The 20,581-nt window shown below is 40.9% G+C and overlaps 1 protein-coding gene across 3 annotated transcripts in view; it reads right to left on the bottom strand.

The window, feature by feature from the left end:
* Positions 1-20,581, bottom strand: part of LOC129188499 (cytosolic carboxypeptidase 6-like) — a 371,608-nt gene that overhangs the window by 109,519 nt on the left and 241,508 nt on the right. For all 3 annotated transcript variants that reach the window (XM_054789109.1, XM_054789107.1, XM_054789108.1), the window contains one exon: positions 11,275-11,314. In XM_054789109.1, the coding sequence (XP_054645084.1) occupies positions 11,275-11,314 (40 nt within the window). The remainder of the gene's footprint in view (positions 1-11,274; positions 11,315-20,581) is intronic.

The raw sequence follows: 20,581 nt of genomic DNA, 5'->3' as shown, positions 1-20,581 counted from the left end.
TTACTAAACAACAAAAAAAGATAAAAGCAAACTTTTTTTTCTGATGAAAGACGGGAGTGTAATCTTTCTTTTGGTAGGTTCCATGTTTACATAGACATAGGACACAATACTCTGTGTGCCTTGAAAGATCAGTCAAAATCGTGTAAAATGGCCGCTACTGAAGGGGTTGAATTTTGAAAAATGGCTGTGATTGAACGAGCTAATAAGGAAAACCAACGTACCACTGTACTGATGACACATATTGTCTTCTATTCCAGTCAACGCCGTGCTTTCTAACGACAGTAACCAGTGATCTGAAACATATTCAGTAATCCTTCGCCACTTTGCTCTTCGAATTCCTTGGCTTCACTCTGTCACAATAAACAAAAAAAATCAATTAATAAATCATTGTTGTTTTTTGCTTGACTATGGCCTGTTATTAGTAAAAGCATATTTACTTTATTTATTTTATTTATTTTAAGCAACATTTTACGCATTTCTGGCCTAAATTGAGCATTTTAGAGCATAAAAATGTCTAACTGAACTAAAATACAAATATAAGGCATTCTGAAGACGCATTCAAAGATGTTGTGATGATATGTGGTCTTCTACACTGGTGGCTAGGTGTCAACATTGATGAGACAACAGCCATCACAGGAAGTACTGTCCAGAACAGGAAGTAAAAAAAGAACAACATTTATGTCTTGTATGTCTTATTTTCTCTTATCATGTCTACTATATTGGGAAACCCGAGTGTAAAGGTGACTATGAGGTGGTATTTAATGTCTAGATGACTCTCAGTCTATATTATGTCTTATTTATGTCTTATTTTCTCTTATCATGTCTACTATATTGGGAAACCCGAGTGTAAAGGTGACTATGAGGTGGTATTTAATGTCTAGATGACTCTCAGTCTATATTATGTCTTATTTATGTCTTATTTTCTCTAATTATGTCTTCTATATTGGGTAATATGAGTGTAAATGTGACTATTGGGGTGTTATTTCATATCTAGAGGGCTCTAATATTGTTGCAAACTGTATTTAGAAGGTGGCAGACAGGCTTTCGATGTTCTACCTACAGAAATATGCTATTTATGAATATGAAAAGGAATCCTATAGCGGAAATTCACTTATCACGATTGGGTCTGAAACCAATTAACCACGATAAACGAGGGATTACTGTAACGCTACGTATTTAACAACATCCCACGTTGTGAGCTACACTGGAACGCGTTTATGACGACAACCCGTCTTTCGTCAATAAGTAGTTGAGTAATGTAGTTGAATAAGTGAAAAGTGAAGTCTGCCAGAGAAGGTTGTGAGTAAAAACATCATACAGTTTTGCAAAAGGTTTGCAGAAGGCTTGTGGTGCGTCTAAATCCTTCCCCAACATCTCTTCTGCTCTAATCTCCATTTATCTGGCAGGCAGGTGAGCTTCAGCACATGACGGCTGGTAGGCAGGGTTTAGTCTGCGACAATACGGCTCATCCTAATGGCATCCGACCCCCGAAGCCCCCGCCCCAATCTGTGTCTTTCCCTCTCTTAGCCTTTCCTCCGGGGCGGCTGTCAGACAGACAACTTTTATTGCCGCTCTCACTGACAGCAGGGAGCCGCTGGGATTGGCCAGGCGACCACCGGCCGCCCGTCATGCAGGTGCACAGCATCTGACAGATAATGGCTGCTGAAACTCGGGCCAACCCGGCGCTTGCTTGCTCTTTAGGGATGGAGTGGTGGCGAGGGTGAGGGGGTGGCGGTCAGATACTATAAAGGGCGCATGTTGAGGCACAGCGCTGTGCCAAATAGCTGCGTTGACGTAACAAGAGATCACCCACACACCCCATTTTTTTCGCAAAACCCTGCGAAGGGTGGTCAAGGTCACCCATGTTCCACTGCGTGGTCATTGCTGCCTCTGAGCGGGAGTGCTTCTGTTTGTGCATCGCAACCTGGTAGCGTCAGCAAATGCCAAACCTGTCATATGACATGCACCCATCTGCTGCTAAGCCGGCAAAACATCTCAAGCGCCACACCGGGTGGGGGGAAAGAGTGCGAAAGTCAAGGCAAGCAAAGTGAAGCTGCACGTATTAGCAACGATCAAAGCACGCATGGTCTATAATGTTCTATATAGAATTTCTAGATTAATGAATCGCAACTTTTAAAATTTGTTTTTAATTTGCCTTTTAGATTATTATCATTTCTATGATTGTTACTTTATTTCTAACAATTGAAATATTACATTCTCATGTCAAATATATATTTTAAAATGTATTTTGAAATGTAAGCAATATGTAATACCATGAAATGCAAAAGCAATCAATGCAAAACAAAATGATATTTATTACAGCATTATAAAAAAATATTTACTTCAAATATTTTTATTATATTATTTTAGTTTTTTTAATAAAATGTGTACATGCAAAACAATAAAATAAAAATAAAAAAACGTTTTATGAAATATCAATATATGTAATATAGATATCAAAAATAAATAACTAATACTAATAACAAAAAAGAAATAAAATAAAATAAAAATAAATAAAATAACTAGTACTAATAAAATACATATTTATGTTAAATATTTATAGATATTCCCATATCAAATACAAATAATATATATGCATAGATATATAAATATAACAATAAAATGAATACAAAATATTTCAGGTGTAATTATTTAACTATTTTATAAAAAAAACAGATTTTGTGTCTAATAAAAATATATCATAAAAAAGAATGAATGCAAAACATTTATCCAGCACAACGCAAACATAAAATAAATACATACAAACAAAACGTACCCCCTGATGTGAAAAAATCTGCCACTTGCCCCATAAATGATCTGCTTTGGCAACATTTCAAAAATGTTTAGGCTTATTATTATTCGATTTTGAACATTTTGCAGTCTATGACCGAGTGTACTCTCATGACAACATTCTAACAGTCACATGACATTCATCATCCAGACGATGATCCCAGCTGGGGTGACACCTGTCCCCCCCCACGACCGAGGCACGATTCATTCGTCAATCGCTCATTAAACGGCCGGTGACGCACAATCACTGCAAGACGTGCCCTCTCTCCTTTCTCAGGACGGAGGAAGGAAGGAAGCCGCTTCGCACCAAAGCAAACCCTGCAATGACGCCTCTGCGTGGCTCCTCAGTCTCCATTAGAGGTCAGTGCAAAGTCACACACGGGACAGCTGAGTGGCGTCATCCCCCGATTTGAAGGAGCGCTTGCTGAACCTGGTGACTGACCCCGCTGAGAAAACAGGGCAATTAAATGTGGAATTTCCCTACGGAAATTAATAATTCATCTTTTTTTGTGTATTTCTATACACACCGTAGTCTAGCATCATAGCCACTGGCCACACAGACCTACAGAGAAGACGGCTCATGACGACCTTGACCAGATATCTCCTGGCAAGGTGAGGCTTGGGACACTGAATATTCTCATTGGGCTTACCTGAGTGGCAGGTTGTTATAATAACATTTTATTTAGCGCTTACATTGGGAATAATAGGAATTTCAGCAGGCATTCGATGTGCTTGCTGATATCACGGCTGTTAAGAGAGGGAGAGGGTGTCTCTCTCTCACACACACACACACACACACACACACACACACACACAGAGTCACAGAGAGTCCGAAAACTCAATCCACCAGCCATAACAGGGAGACCGAGTGGCATCAACCCCTATTATCTAGTCCCGATGCTGTGAACACAAAAGGCTCCGCGGAACAAAAATCCAATCAGTGCTCTCTGGGAGGATTTGCTCCACGGCAGTGCTCAGCAACACTGGTGGCTCCGCTGGTGACAAAGAAATCATCTCGGAGCCTCCAGCCTGTTCACAGCCTATTTACCGCCTCGGTCACATCCCCACTCTTGGAGGGGGTGGGAAAAAAAGCACGGGCAGACTCTACAGGCGCTTCGCTGTTGTGGTTCAGCTTCTCTCTTTGCAGGAAGGAGAAGAAACACATGGCCGATTGTGTGTACGCTGCGTGAAATTACCATATTTCCAACAGCGCTTGTGTTCAAAGAAAAAAAAACAAGAACATTTGGGCATGTTGATGGGGTTTTAAATAATTGTTTGATGACAAATATTTCCAATATCACCCCTTTCCCTCCTGGCCACGGGCCTCCTGCTTCCCATCGCAATCCACCACTCTTTGTCTGTTCGGTTATCGTCCTCGTTTATTAGCGTGCTGTTGCTTATTTCGCCACACTGCAGAGGAGCCGTCAATAAAACGAACTGCTCAGTGCTCCACGGGAAGCAGCAAGCCCTCCGTCCCTGTCCGTCCTTCTTGCTTTCCTCCTGCCGAAAGGATCATCAGCACCCTGCTGCCTAATTGTGAAACTTGGCGCTTTGCACACCTCTGTGGTGCCATGACTACATGCGGCGTGTGTACATACGGCATAAAAGAGTTTCTTGTAATCGTGTACGGTGTTTTTTTGCACATGTAACGCGGTTAAGCCCCGCACCGTTCAAGTTTGAACCCACGTCCGCAAATGCCCACTAAATGAGAGTTACTGTAAGTCGAGCAGCGCTAGGCAATGAGCTAATAGCCTATCAACTTGTCCGGCACAGCTCTTGAAGTGAGGTTTACTGAGGTTTACTGAACTATCGCACAGCTGGCGTCGGTTACCTACAGTATATATACATTACATGACATGCGTACATTTGTGGTGACCCCTATGGGTTGGGGTCAAAATGTCGTGGAAGACATGTTAGCGTCCAGGTAATACAGATATCCTCTACGTTTTGCTATCATTACACAAACGGTCAATGACTTTTGGACAATTAGCTGCTAAGGTCCGACAAAGACGGTTTACTTCATGGCGGCCATGTTTTCCACGCAGTCTTGCTCAAATTTCACACACTCGTGCTTGCCAGCCCCCAAAAAGGGTGTACCAAATTTGATGGTGATGGCGTTTTGTAGCGCACACTGGGTTGTGTGAGAATGTTCAAGTCAATCCAACTGATCAGGTTTAATAACAGCGCCACCATGTGGTGTATTTATCGGGAAAATGAGGTGCATGTTTTGACATATTTTCACCCTTTTGTGTGCAGTGGTTCAAGAGTAGAAGCGTTACACAATCAGTTGTGAACAAAAATACTGTAGGGCACCCTATGGGGGACATTTGTGGCGCCCCCTATGGGTTGTGTTCAAAAAGCTTTAGAGCGCATGCTAGCATTTGTGTAATGCAGATATCCACAAAGTTTTATCATCATTACACAAATGGTCAATGACTTGTGGCCAATTACTTGCTACGTCCCGCCCGTGTCCCCACAAAGATGTTTTGCTGGATGGCGGCCACGTTTTTCAAGCAATCTTGCTTCAATTTTACACACACGTGCTTGTCTGCCCTCAAAATGTGTGTACCAAATTTGGTGACTCAGCTAAACACCGTGAAGTTACAGTGGGCGTTTTGCAGAGCACATTGGGTTGTGCGAGAATGTTCAAGTCAATCCAACTGATGGGCTTTAATAACAGCGCCACCATGTGGTATATTTGTCAGGAAAATAATGGCCCGCGACACACTAGGGGTTGATTTCACGAACAATTAGGGTGACAATAAGTGTTGTTTTCACACTATTCCTCCTTTTCCTTCCTTGTTCTTGCTCATCTCTTCGCTTTCTCAGGTGCCTCAGTGAAAACAAATCTCTGCGGCTTTCCAGCCGAGTCATTCGAGCGGAAATTCAAGCCCCCGCCTCTAAGATTCCTATCAAAGCAGGTTCTATATGTCGGCCAAGCAGGAGGCTGCATGCTTGACCACTATTTTGACACATCCACATGCTGAGCAAGGAGCAGCTGCAGCGTTCTTGCTGTGCCGCAGCCACGTTTTATTGTTTGTAATTACAGGACGCAGCAGAGGAACCACTTGAAAAAGGATGCGACTACTTTGGGTTTTAAAAGTGGGGAGCTCATTATTATCATTGCACAGTTACACTGAGCCAGGGTGGGAAGGAAGGGAACTACTTTGTCTCCTCTAACTGTTAGATGTGGGGAGATACAAAGATGGGGGGTCGCGGCACCGGTCAAAGAGATAACAAAAAGTGTTTTCTTCAAAGTTGGACAGGAATGGCACCGTCACAGAAAGCAATAAAGCTCAACTTGAAGGCTCTGGAGGGAGGGAGCCTTCAACAAATCTATGACAGAATTCAGTGGGCACGGTTTGCTAAATTCACCATGTGCCGTGACAACAAACGCACATAAATACACGGCAGAAGATGAACTTGGATACTTTTATCGCACTTTCGCTACCTTGCTGCTGCTTCTTGACTTATTTATACAAGGTTTATACATGATTTATACATGGTGACGAGAGCGAGGCGCTCATCTGGAGCAATCGAGGGTGATTGATGACTGATATCCACAGGAATCTACTGTCTAAATTAGTGGTTCTCAACTGGTTTGGCAGCAACATTCAACGTAAACAAAATGCATCTGAACAAATGCGCTAGCTCCATGCTAATTTACATTGAAAATCCCATATACGTGCGAGAGATTAGCATTCGCAATTTTACATGGCAATTTCAAACGCTTCCAAAGAAGATAATTGAACAGAGAACTAACAATTAATTGATGAATTGATGATTAATCCAATATCCAATTAATCAACAGCTATTTGGGTATATCATGAATAGGTTTTGGATTTAAAAATGTAAATATCCTCTAATTTCAGCCTCTCAAATGTCAACACTTTTTCATTGGCTTAGTTATCCTTGAACGTGGGATGATCGACTATTTTGCCTCTTTTCTGATATGTCGTGTGCAAAACCACTAACGGTTTCCGTTTGGTTTGTATTGATTTGGTCCGGCTAAAGCAAGGGTGTCCAAAGTGCGGCCCGGAGGCCACTTATGGCCCAGGGCACATTCCAAAAATATAATTTAACAAAAAACAAGAAAGACTGTTTGTGTTTGGCTCATATTGATTGGGTCCGTCTTGGGGCGAACAGATTACTCAATTAATCGAAACAAAAAGCTACAGATTAATTGATCAAATAATCGTTAATTGCCACCCTACTAAGATGTACATTCCACGTAAACGGATGATACATAAGTATCGAGACAGGACGGGCATATTTAAAAGCAGTAGATGACTAACAAACACTGTCGGTCTTCACCAGGATTTTCAAATTAAAAAAATATGAATCCGATACCAAAATAGTTGTCGATTAACTGGATTAATTGTTTCAGCTGTAAAACAACAGGGACAGCCACATCTTCTAATGCCAATGTTTTTTGACCTGGCGCTAATAAGCAACCTGCGACAGGTACTTGCACCCGGCGACTATCGGAGCCTGGGAGCTTAATTAGAGCATTTCCAATCCAAGCAAACGGGAGGCAGCCCAGCGTCCTTAAAGCTTGCATTGTTTCATTCTTGGGGAAGAGATGCACGCCTCGCTCTTAGCGTGGTGTGAAAACCACACTTCCGTCTGCAGCTGTTGTGACCCACTTTGAAGTCGCAATTTGTCACTGAAAGCTGTTTCCATGGCAACAATACGGCCAAAGCGATTGTGTTTCTGATCATGTGGCAAATGTGAGGGAGCCGCTGCGTCCAATTGCATTGTTGTCAATTTTGCAATTACACAAAGACCGTCCTGGGGTCGTTCATGAATAAAAGCAGTCGGCTCCACACAATAAAAGATGTATGGCGACTCAAGGAGAGCGCAAAAGTGCCCGTCGCTGCGTCGGATGCACACATCCGCGCGCAACTCCAGAAATTCCGCTCACAACTCCACACTCTCACGTGCGACCGTCCTTTCAAATTCGCCCGGATCCCATGAATATGATTGACCTTTTTTCCCCGCCGTAATGCTGAGAGCGCATAAAAGGCGAAAGGAGAGACTAAAGAGCGAGTGAGCGGAGTTGATTTACAATAACACATTATCCTGCGCCGACTGCACATATGGAAAAGGACAAGCTAATCGATGGGCCAAAAGAATGACAATGGCCTCTCAAATCAATGTCCGCACCCCATTTTCTCACTGCGTGAAGACAAAGAGTGTTGGGTGCAGGTGTTGCTGCTCCATTGTTTGCAGCGTGTGTATGCGTGCGGCGGCGGGTTCATTTGTGTTGCTGTTTGCTGCGGTGCAACTGTTGCCGGGGCTAATCATTATTTAGTTGCGGCGGGGCTGGAAAGGTCAGCAGTCTGAAATGTCAGGCTGTGTTCAACAGGAGCCAGATGTAGCCGCGTGCCGCTCAAGTGTCCAATTAAGGCGGGTCGAGAGAGCTTTGAGTGGGTCTGTGTGTGGGCGGTGCCCGCCTGAGTGTGTGGAGCGACACGGAGAAAGGAAATAGATATGGTGGGATTTTGTTCCCCGCCTTTTCCGCTTCTGCTGTGTGTGGTTTTATTTTTAAATCTAGTCAGTTACGTGTTTACTGCGTAGACATGAACACATGCAGGCGTTTATGCAGCGAGTGGGGGCAAAAGACTTTGTTAGCCCCCCCGGGAGCCCCTGCTGCCAAAGTCATGAAGACCCAAACACAACCCGAAAGGGCAACGGAAAACGCTACAATTAGATCACCTTACATTTCAACCAAGTTTTACAGTATACAGGCAGCCCTCGCGTTACCACGTTTTGTGGTTACGCCGCGCTCTGCACAAAAAGAAAAAGAAGTACCGTCATTTCCGGTAAATGAGCCACTACTTTTTTCTCACGCTTTGAACCCTGCAGCTTCTACGGTGATGCGGCTAATCGACGGCTAAAAGAACTACAGTTCCCAAGGGTGAGGCGGACGCTTCTGATCGTGGTGCGTCCTTGAAAAGAAAAGTGAAAGTGAAATTAAGTAAGGTAAAATGTTCATAAAGTGGAGAACCCGACATTGGCTTGCATGCCTGCTCCAAGCCGCTCAAACGCTGCGACCATCATGAAGGATAAAGGCGCTATCCTTGAACGTGAGAAAGGAAATGGAGTCCTATGAAATAGAAAGTGGTAACTAAGCAGTGTAGCGCTGTCATGATAGTGCCTTGCTGACTTGTATGATCTAGTTATTACTGTTTTATATGAACCCTTCATGTGTGTTTGCTCAAAGGGGAGGAAAGTAAGTAAACCCTCATTTCCGGTGTACATGCCGCTACTTTTTTCTCAAACTTTGAGCCCTGAGGCTAATATGCGGCCGTGGTCTAACCTCGTGACATCTCGTGTACTTCAGTACTACCACTGATTGTTCAAATATGTATTTCGGAAAACGCTATCACTAAGATAGTCCATCGTAACGGCAAAAGAAGTTCAGGAAACAACCAAAACATGCAGGGAAGCCACCTTTCTCTGCGATGGCTAACTCTGTCGCTCTAGTTGAATGGAGCCGAGTACGCAGTTTACAGCACAATTCATTGTTGGACTTGGATTATTCAATAAACACAATAAATGCACCAGCAAGATTGCAGAGCCTGTTTTGTTGAATGAAAACAAAAAGGGAACGTAACATATACAAGATGGCACGAAATAGAAGGACATTGCTGACACATACGCACTAGGATGACTCAAAGGCGGGCCGCGGTATCCCTGGTCTCACGGTACCGTGGTTCTCATGAAGTCCGGAACGGTAAATCCAGCAGCCCGGGAATTGTGTGTAACATCCAGCAACGTAAAAATGTACGCAATGTGCTTAGAAATAAAGATACAATGAATACAAATCAGCAAATTTGCTGGGCTGCGAACGCCGAATCGCAAATGTGCGAGGAGCCACTGTACTTTAAAGGAGTACATTTTTACATTGCACTGAAAACGACGTAGCACACAGTCATTGTCTCAATAGCGAGTGAGTACCGAGGTAACTGTTTAACATGGTCTGGGGCTGCATGAGTGCTGCCAGCACTGGGAAACTGCGGTTCATTGAGGGGAAACACGAATGCCGACATTCTGAAGCACAACATGATCCCCTGTCTTGGGAAACTGGATCACAAGGCGGTTTTCCAACACAATAACGAGCCCAAACACGCCTCCGAGGTGACAATGTTACGTTCCAACTGGACTTCATTCCCCAGCAAGACCAGCGTCAATGGGGCTGTCGTTCACATGCAACACGGTGCCAACAATGCTAGAATTGGTGGATTCCTTCTGTAATGGTGATGCCGTAGAGTAATTGAACACTCGTCATTGCTTCTTGTAGTGTAGCTTACATCTAAAACATGTATAAGAAATGGGACAGCCCCCCCCTTTTATTAAGCTATGAAATGTCACTTTAAGCCAAGGGTGTCCAAAGGCCCGTAGTTCATTTTGGTTCGCCCTCGGCACATTTTAGAAACAACATTTTTAGAAAAAAACTGAGAAAATAGAGCAAAAAGACACAACATGAACATGAAAAGGCTGAAATGTTGATACTTATAATTAATAATAATACAAAGCTTTGACTTTAAATATAAATGACAGTTTTTGTAGCCCTTTTACAAAATAAAAAAACATCTAAAAATATCAACCAACCTTTGAATTTGATGGAAAAAGTTTGGACACCCCTGCTTTAAGCACTCTCATCTTCTCATCTGCCTCAAACTGCAGAAGATGCAACCAGACCTCGCACGTGGCTGGAAGTCCTTTTTTAAACGACTGGCGCTTTCCCACCAGCCTCCGACTTCCTTCCACGTCAAAGTGACTCCTTTTCGCTTAATCTTGCTGAGAAAGGGGCTCTGGAAGAGCGTCTAAATCCCCTCAACTTAAATTCAGCAGTTCTCCGCCGTTGTTAAACAGATTTTCAGAGATTCTTTGGCCCATTGTTTCACCCCACCACCAATTTTTGCAGACATTAGCCTCGTACCTCCCGTGTCAACAGACAAAACGGACAAATCAAATAGTTTCTTGGCAAAGATAAGAACATGTGATGCGGGCCAGAGAATACGTTTTTCTTTGTAGTAACTTTTCACACAGAAGGTGTGCAGTACTTCATAATCTTTGTCCCATGCTGGCATTGCTTGGCTGTCCTCTATCAAGCTGTGAAGACCACCATCATCTGTACCCGAGCTGGAAGAACAGCTGCAACGTAAACCTGCGAAATTAACCTGTGCTGCGGAAGCCTCACGTCTGCATTATTCCAATCAAAGCACATTAGATCCTGCAGATTCTTTGGACATATGGGCCTAGCCACCCCCATCTGGTTCTCCTCCCAGCTTCCGCACAACTCTCCACTTCACTGAATCCCTCACAACTGGAAGTAATGGCACAGAGGGCTCCATTCCCATCCAATGGACCGACTTATGTCGCAAAGTATTCCACTGTAGAGGTTTATCTTTGAATTGGAATGATCACTGTGTTGGTGCCAGGCTGCATGCGGGACAAAACGTCCCAAAGACTTACTGCGATTGGTGATGGTCAGCAGGTCCAGATGGCGTTGTTGCTGGAAGGAAAAGAGACAAAAAAGATGCGTTTACAAAAATGTCCTTTAACGGCAACCATTCACGTGCACACGTCCCGTTTGACCCTCGGGCCACACCGCAGTTTGAGGAAACGCAGCGTTTGGTGTGGGGCCAAAAGTGGGAAGAAATTGAGCAGAAATAGGAAAGAAAAGGGTATTTTGAATAGTAAGTTGGGTTTCAAAGCCCTGGCAGATGGCTCTCGTAACAAGACCACAGTTATTTGTATCGACTGTCGCTGTACGTCGACTGCCAGTAAGAAGTGAGAAGGTACTGGAGCACTGCCTGCCTTTTTTCATTGTCATTTATACAGTGGTACCTTGGCTTACGAGTGCTTTTTTTTAGATGCCAGCCGTCTCTCGGCTGATTTTTTGCTTTGAACTGCGAGCTAAAATTTGGGTTACGAGCTGCTATTTACCGGCAGGCAAAGCCGAGGACAGCTATTTGAGGACTTGTGTCAATGTGACCATGGCTGAAGACAAGAATGGATGTAGATAGCATTAGCAGCGCGCTAGCTAGTCACCAGGACAGATTTTCAACACATCAGCGACTGAGGACCGTGGCCTCGGATTTGGAGGTGCTGAGTCTCATCCCAGAAGCTTCACACTCGGATGCAAACCGCCCCAGCAGACGCTGAAGGTCACAGCCCGATTAGGCCATCAGGACCACATCGTCTGCAAATAGCAGAGACGAGATCCTAAGGCCCCCGAACTGGACTCCCTCGACATCTTGGCTGCGCCAAGAAATTCTGTCCTTGGAAATTCTGACCAGAATCGGTGACAAAGGGCAGCCTTGGCGGAGGCCAACATTCACCGGAAACAGGCTTGACTTCCTGCTGGCAATGCCAACCAGGCTCCTGCTCCGGTTGTACCAGGACCGAATGGTACGTAGTGGCGCACTACCATTCCCCTCCTCCCGGAGCACCCCCCACAGGACACCACGACACGGCCGAATGTTTTTTCCAAGTCCACAAAGCACAGGTAGACCAGTTGGGCAAAATCCTAAGTACCCTCCAGCACCCTTGCAAGGGTGTAGATCTGGTCCAGAGTTCCGCGACCGGGACGCACACCACATTGCACCTCCTGTAGCCGACGTTCGACATACATCTATCTTTACTTGTATTGGTTATCTGTAGTCTTATTAGACACTCGGATGACAGCTACGCTAAAATGCGACTGCAGCCTGTACAGTGAATAAAGGTTTTATGTTTAACCCTGGAGCAGATTATTTTTCATTTACTTTATGCAGTATGTTAATCAATACTGAGTGAGTGTGTGTGTGTGTGTGTGTGTGTCTCCAGGATAGGAGATGCAAGGTGGCGCATGCACGCACACGCACACTTGACTCGGGAGCACTGCAGTAATCAACACCTCAGCCCTCTTGAACCAACAGTCCCTCAGGAAAGGAGATATCCAAGGAAAGGATGAGAGTGTGTGTGTGTGTGTGTGTGTGTGTGCGTGTGTGTGTGTGTGTGTGTGTGTCACACTGGCTGGGTCACGGTCAAAGCCACACATCATTTACATTCAGGCACATTAACCAGCGTCTTGGAGGTAAACGCAAAGAGACTCTTATAGAATACTCAGAGTCCTTCTGCTTGACATGCACGCCCGGAGTGGAACACGCTGACGGCTGACTAAACATTCATTTTACTATTTAGCTCAGGCGCTCACTCGGAGGGACTTACAGTACGGCGTGTAATAAGGGAGGGGAAATGGTGTATGATTGCTGCGATGGTGTAGGTTCACTCAGTCACTGTAATGGCTCTACTCACTATTCAAGTCTTTCCACTGGGTGCTATTTGTGATGCTGCTGCATGGGTGTTGGCTGCTGCACATGGATGGCTGTGTCTCATTCTGACTGAGACATTCAGTGTATGTCCCGCCCACAGCCCCTCCCACATAGCGATGCACGGGCCACTTTTGAAAAACAACACATGTAAATATGCTAAGAAGTTATAGGCTATCTATTTCAAGAACAAAACTTCATCTCAGCTTACCTACGAAGGTAAAAAGGTCTATTATTAGTAAACACCGCAGTCTTTTTTCACGCATTTTTGCTATTACTTAAAAAAAATAAGTTTCTTCTGAAAGAATCTTTATTGAATTTTCTTTTCATAATATTATGACTTTATTCCCACAACATTTTGAGTTTTCCACCAATTTCACCAATCAACCTCATTTTCCAAAAATGACAACTTTATTTTGTTGTCTTTGTTTATCATCATACTTAAATAAATAATAAATAGTTATGCTCCTAGAATTACATTATTTTTTCCTCATAGTATTATGACTTTATTCTAATAAAAATGAGACTGTTTTTCTTGTTGCAATACAATTTTTTTCTCTTTATTTTGACTTTGTTCTTGTACAATTATAGCCGTTTCTTTCATCGCTGTTTTTTTTTTTTTTTTTTTTTTTTTTTTACATTTTCCAACTATTTCAACTCTCTTCTTGTATATTTTGTTGTCGGAATTTTGACTTTATTCCCATCATATTTTGACTTTTTCACCAACCTCATTTTCCAAAAATGACAACTTTATTTTGTTCCCTTTGTTTTTCATCATATTTTATTTAATAATAAATATAAAAAAAATACAATTATTCATTACATTTATTAAAAATATAATTTCCATAAATAACAAATGTTATGAAATAATAATTATAAAATGATATATACTTTATTATTTAAATTATTTAATATTTCAACATTTTCTTCATAATATTGTGAGTTTATTCTAATAAAAAAGTGACTTTTTTTCCTTGTTAGGATTTTTTTTCTATTCTATTCTATTTAATTTTATTTATTATTTTATTTTATTTTTTTATTCTCGTAACATTACAGCCGTTTCCAACTTTCCAACTAATTCAAAAATTACTAAATTTTCCTGTTGTAATTCTTACTTTATTTCCATAAAATGTTGACTTTTTCACCAACCTAATTTTCCAAAAATGACAACTTTATTTTGTTTTCTTTGTTTCTCATCATATTTGATAACTCGTTTTTTTTTATTTTCAAACTGTTTCCTCTTGTATATTTCTTGTCGTAATTTTGACTTTATTCCCGTAATATTTTGACTTTATTCTCTGTTATACAGTAACTTTTTCTGCAAACTAATTTTCCAAAAAATTACAACTTCATTTGTTGTGTTTGTTTTTCATATTACTACCTTTTTTCATTAGATTACAAGTTTTCAATATTTTGACTTTATTCTTGTAAAAGTACTGCTGATTTTTTCACTTTGAATTCTATTTTTCCAATGTGCCACACGCTGCAAATGGACTCATGATCATTTTTTCCTGATAACTTGAATAGAAAGTCGTTTGATGGCGCTATCTGCAGGAGAAAAAGAGGGCTGAGGTTTTGAATGCAGCAGAGGGCGCTGTCTCAAAGTCAATTCACACAACATTTCCCTGCAGGAAGAGGCTTTGACAAGATGAGATGTTGTGCAACTGCACAATGCTGTACAATGCATGCCTGCAATATCTCTTAACTCATTCAATACCAGAGACATATTTGCACGTTTTTATAAACCCGAACGCCCGATCCCAAAGACCTATTTACACGTATTTTAAGTTTTTTTGCACAAGAGGAAAAAAACGGTGACGAAGCAACTGCACACGAATACTTTTAGAGCAGTTTGAAGCCACAAAAACGGCCACAAGATGGCAGAAGTGCATTGGATCGGCTCGGTATGCATGTAAAAACACACTCAACAGCAAGGAGGAAGTGGACGCGCGTGGAAGAGTGCAGCATCCAGAAGGTTATGCATTGTAAGGAAATTTTAACGCATGCACATGCACACACATGCGCACACACACGCACACACACAGTTTAGTTCCAGACGCGGAAATTGTAAATAGTTCATGGTGTTATATTTGTAAATAAATTGTTATTCTGATGTAAAACAACAATTTTTTGTGTCGTTTATGTTGGTATAGTTTAGATATTTGCATTGTCACAAAAGCAAAAAAATTGTGTCAAAGTGAAAGTTATGCTTGAAATGTATCTTTTCACAAAAAGCTGCTTTTCTCCCTTTTCTAGTTGGGAACTGATATTTTCCTGAAACTTACCCATGTTCTACTGATGATTACTGAAGGAAAAAACACAAAAAAGCTGGAAACAAACTTTTTTTTCCCGATGGAAGACGGGAGTCTAATCTTTCTTTTGGTAGGTTCCATGTTTATATACTGTAGCCATAGAACACAATATTCGGAGTGCCTTGAAATTTGTCTAAAATGGCCGGTACTGAAGGTGTTGTCTTTTGAAAAACGTCTGTGACTGAATGAGTTGATGTGTAAAATGTAAAGTAAAAGGTGTGTAATAATTGTGAGAAGCGTATTATAGAGTTTAGAAAGGTCTTGGAGCGCATCTACTGTGCACAATATCTCCCACTATGACACAAGTAATTATGATCAAGCCCATTTATGACGACAAATTTGTGTTTTATTTGCTTCAAGTGTGGTTTCTAATTGTTAAATACTACAAAAACAGTGCATGGATGCTTTGTTGGCTGACCATGCAAGCAGTAGAGGTCACTGTGACAACATGACACACACAGCCAGGCTGTGATCACACACACACACACACACACACACACACTGTCCCCCAATCCACTACTGCACACAACACACACACACACACACACACACACAAGTACACTGCTGCTACCACCTGAGGAGAAGCTCAGAAATAGAGCAGCAGCAGGGATTCATGGCAGAGGAATATTTACATTCCTCACTGACACTGAACGAGGAATGGGAGCTCCACTGATTATTACTATTGTTCTTCCTTGATGTCATACTCTGATTCAATGAGGAGTGAAATGATCACTTTTAGCACCCTCTGCTGGCCAAACCTACAATGGCGTGGACGCCTTGCTTATTTTTTTAAGATATTTTTTAATTTGGTTATTTATGGATTGTGTACACTTTATATTTTTCATATAAAATAACGAGGGGGGTGCACAAGATTGGGATTTTTTGGGTGGGCACAAAATAAGATTGCATGTTTATGTTTATAAATATTTAATACTATATTTAATACAATGGTAAATATAATATAATGAACTTATACATAAATTAAATATTAAAGTTGATATAATAACAAACGCAGCCAAAAGCTGAGGAAGGACTACACACACACGCGCGCACACACACACACACACACACACACACACACACACAGTGGTGCGGAAAAGAGTTTCCCCTTCCTGATTGATTTATTTTTTTGCATGTTTGTCACACTTTCATCAACACACACAAAGATGTAATGGGACACACACCTGCCAAAAAGTTCTACTTTTGTCTCGTCAGACCACAGAGTATTTTCCCAAAGGTCTTTCTATTTTTCAGCAGTGGTTTTAGTCTTGGAACTCTGCCATGCAGGCCGTTTTTGCCCAGTGTCTTTCTTATGGTGGAGTCATGAACACTGACCTTAACTTAAGTTAGGCCTGCGGTTCTTTGGATGTTGTTGTGGGGTCTTTTGTGACCTCTTGGACGAGTCGTCGCTGTGCTCTTGGGGTCATTTTGGCTGGCTGGCCACTCCTGGGAAGGTTCACCACTGTTCCATGCTTTGGCCATTTGTGGATAATGGCTCTCACTGTGGTTTGCTGGAGTCCCAAAGCGTTAGAAATGGCTTTGGAACCTTTTCCACACTGATAGATCTCAATTCATCTCACTTAAGTTATGTTTTAACGGGGGGGGGTAAGCATTTTTCACACAGGGTCATGTTGGTTTGGATATTTGTTCTCCCATAACAATACAAAGTTTCATTTAAAAACTGCATTTTGCGTTCAGTCGTGTTGTCATTGACTAATACTCAAATTAGTTTGACGATCTAAAGCACTGAAGTGTGACAAACATGCAAAAATATAAGAAATCAGAAAGGGGGCAAACACTTTTTCACACCACTTAATGCACACGCTCGTGCAACAGGCCAACTGGGGGGCACGTGCCAGGTGAGGCGACAGTAGCTATCACCTTAACAAACAATGCGTTAAATGAACAACATGCGCAACATACAGCTGGGTAGCATTAGTTCAAGTATGTGGACAAAAAGGGATGCAATCCCCTGCACTAGAGTATCAAAAACATGACAAAACCCACATGACAGAGTGAGGTTTGGCCACAATTAACTCACTTCAATATTTCAAGACTGGTGTGCTTTAAAGGCCAAACAAAAAGATGATTACATTTCATTCTCCCAGTCGAGCCAGACGAGCCTCAAAGCCCACAGCATCTCTTCCATTGTTGGATGTTTTATTAATGCGCCGCCTGATAAAGTTTGATCATTTGCCTCCGAAAGTGGAAAGATGCAATTTTTGCAGAGACTTAAAAAGCAATGAATATTGATATTCTGACGAAAAGACAAAGTGCTCCGTTTCTGGATGAATGCCGTTATCAGGTTCTGAACTTACTTGTATCTATAATCATTGTTCCGTATTCAAAAATGCAATAAATAGTCTTCTAGTTTGAGTCCCACTGCCAAAGGGTTTGCAAACGTTCTAATCGGTACAAATATGATCATTAAGAGAACCCATCAGACCATCAGAATGTGAAGTCATCTTCATTTGGTTGGCAAGCTATTCAAATGCAAAGAAACCCCCCCAAAACACATTCATGTACAACCCCTCTAATTTATGACTAGATAAAATATTCAAACTCAATCTCGCCAAAATCCAATTTACCAACTTTTGTTCTACTTTTCATATTTGCGGATTGTTATCACAGAGAAAAGCGAGGGCAGGGATCATCGTGTAGCTCATTTCAAATTAATTTAAAGTCAATACAGCTAAATGACTGCACAAAAAGCACTGTTTAAATGGGGAAATTACCGTCTGACCCGGATTCTTGCAAGGAATATGCAGCGTATTGATCAGGAAGGAATTATACCACCACTGCTACTACTGCTGCTAATGATATTATGCAAATAGAATTCACCTGATTATTTTGTTTATGTTTATTCAAACTACGTTTAAGGAAACTATCAGTAGCTGCTGAGGCATGGAGGCGGGGTCGGGTGAAATAAGCGCTGCTTCTTCCTACTCCTTTTCGGACACAAAGAATCGTCAACATGCACTGCAACGTGACTTTGTTAAGTTTAAGTTCCAAATCAACTAGTTCATGGAGTACCATCACTGTTCTTATGGTGACAATTATTATTATTATTATTGTGATTATGGTAATATTAGATACACGCATCATTCTTAGTTTCCATTATCATGAGGTTGTATTTATATATTCCAAATGATTATATTTATTATTGTAATACTAAAACATTTATTATAAATATTATTAGGGTTATTAGTAAATACATATATCACGTGTACTATTATTATTATTATATACACACACATATATATATATATTATTCTTATTATTTTATTATTTAGTATTGTTATATATAAAACAAATTATTATTATTATTAAATATACATATTATGGTAATTATTCGTATTCTTGTTATTCTTCTTCTTATTATACACACGTATACCTATATTATTATTATTTTTGTTATTATTATTATTATTTTGTTACTATTTAGTCCATACACATATAATGCAAATTATTATTTTTAGTAAAATGGGGATTATTTTTTAAATACACCTATATTGCAAATTATTATTATTATTATTATACGTATTATAATTATTATTATTGTTATTATTATAGACACACATATCTATATTATTCTTATTATTTTATTATTTAGTATTGTTATATATAAAACAAATTATTATTACTATTAAATTTACATATTATGGTAATTATTCTTATTGTTGTTATTCTTCTTATTAGATACACATATACCTACATTATTATTATTTTTGTTATTATTATTATTATTTTGTTTCTATTTATTCCATACACATATAATGCAAATTATTATTTTTAGTAAGATGGGGATTATTAATTTTTTATTAATTATTAATTTTATGGGTGTATTTAAAATACACCTATAAAATTACAATTATTATTATTATTATTAGTAGTAGTAGTAGTAGTAGTCGTATTATTATTATTATTATTAGAATATGAATTATTATTCTAGACACCTACTGTATAATGCAAATTATGCTGAAATGATGATTATGATAACATAAAGTGCGGCTGTAGACTCGTAGCAATGACCACCATAGCACACACACGCACACGAGGTCAAGGCAAGGGGCAGTTGAGTTGCGAGCGCAAGAACATCTGAGTCATCGTACTTCTCATCTCCATCCATCCCCTCATTGGAATACTGACTAAACCTGTGTATGTAACCACAACCCAGCAACACACACACACACACACACACACACACACACACACGCACACGTGACGTGCCACGCTTTATGGCTGCTGTATTGGCCTACGTCTGCGTCTTCTTCATCCTTTATTAGGAACAAAGCGGGGGGGCGAAGGTGAGGTAAGAATGAGCTCATGGGCTCAATACGCTTTTAGGGCTCCACTGCCCGGCCCAGTAAAACCACATACATGATGATGTCATAAGCACAAATTATGCACACTGCGAAATCCAAGAGTATACAGCTCCTGCAGGTGCTGTATCGAGTATTTACTCTTTGACTTTATTGATCCACGAGGGAACATGCTTGGTTACAGTAGTTCAAATACAGAAGAAAAAGACAACATGCAGTGCAATATGAATACAATCTAATAAAATACAAAGAATATAAGATAAATAAGATTTGCATTTTAGCAAATAGTGTGTCAAATATAAGTACTTTAAATACAAGTGAACGTAGCCTTTGTACAAGGGAGGACAGACAGGACAGCACAATGATGTTGTGGATTATCTTTTACAGACAGGTGGGGTATTGAAGAGCAGGATGGCGTGTGGAATGAATGAAGTCCTGTAGCGTTCACTGTGGGAATGGAACTGGAGGAGTCTGTTGGAGAATGAGCTGCGCCGCCTTTCTATTGTCCGATGGAGTGGGTGGGTGGGGTTGTCCGTGACGGACAGCCGTTTGTCCAGTGTCCTCCTGTCTCTCACTGTTACAAACGCCTCCGAGTGACTGCCGATCACATGTTCGATCAGTTTGTCCATCTGGTTTATGTCCTTTTTGCTGGTGGTATTTTCAGCCAACTGTAGAATCTATACTTCCATACAAGCTGTACACTGCCGACTCACTTGAGAATAAAATGCTTGCTGCAATGTGCTTACTCTAAATGCTGTACACATTTTTTGCATTACTAGAACATGACCCTTCAATTTGAACATTTTTTCAAGCCATTTGTTGCAACAAAAAA

Source organism: Dunckerocampus dactyliophorus, chromosome 10, assembly GCF_027744805.1.
Source record: "Dunckerocampus dactyliophorus isolate RoL2022-P2 chromosome 10, RoL_Ddac_1.1, whole genome shotgun sequence".
NCBI lineage: Eukaryota > Metazoa > Chordata > Actinopteri > Syngnathiformes > Syngnathidae > Dunckerocampus > Dunckerocampus dactyliophorus.
The sequence above is the reverse complement of the archived record's forward strand: the minus strand, read 5'-3'. Positions and strand labels throughout refer to the sequence as shown.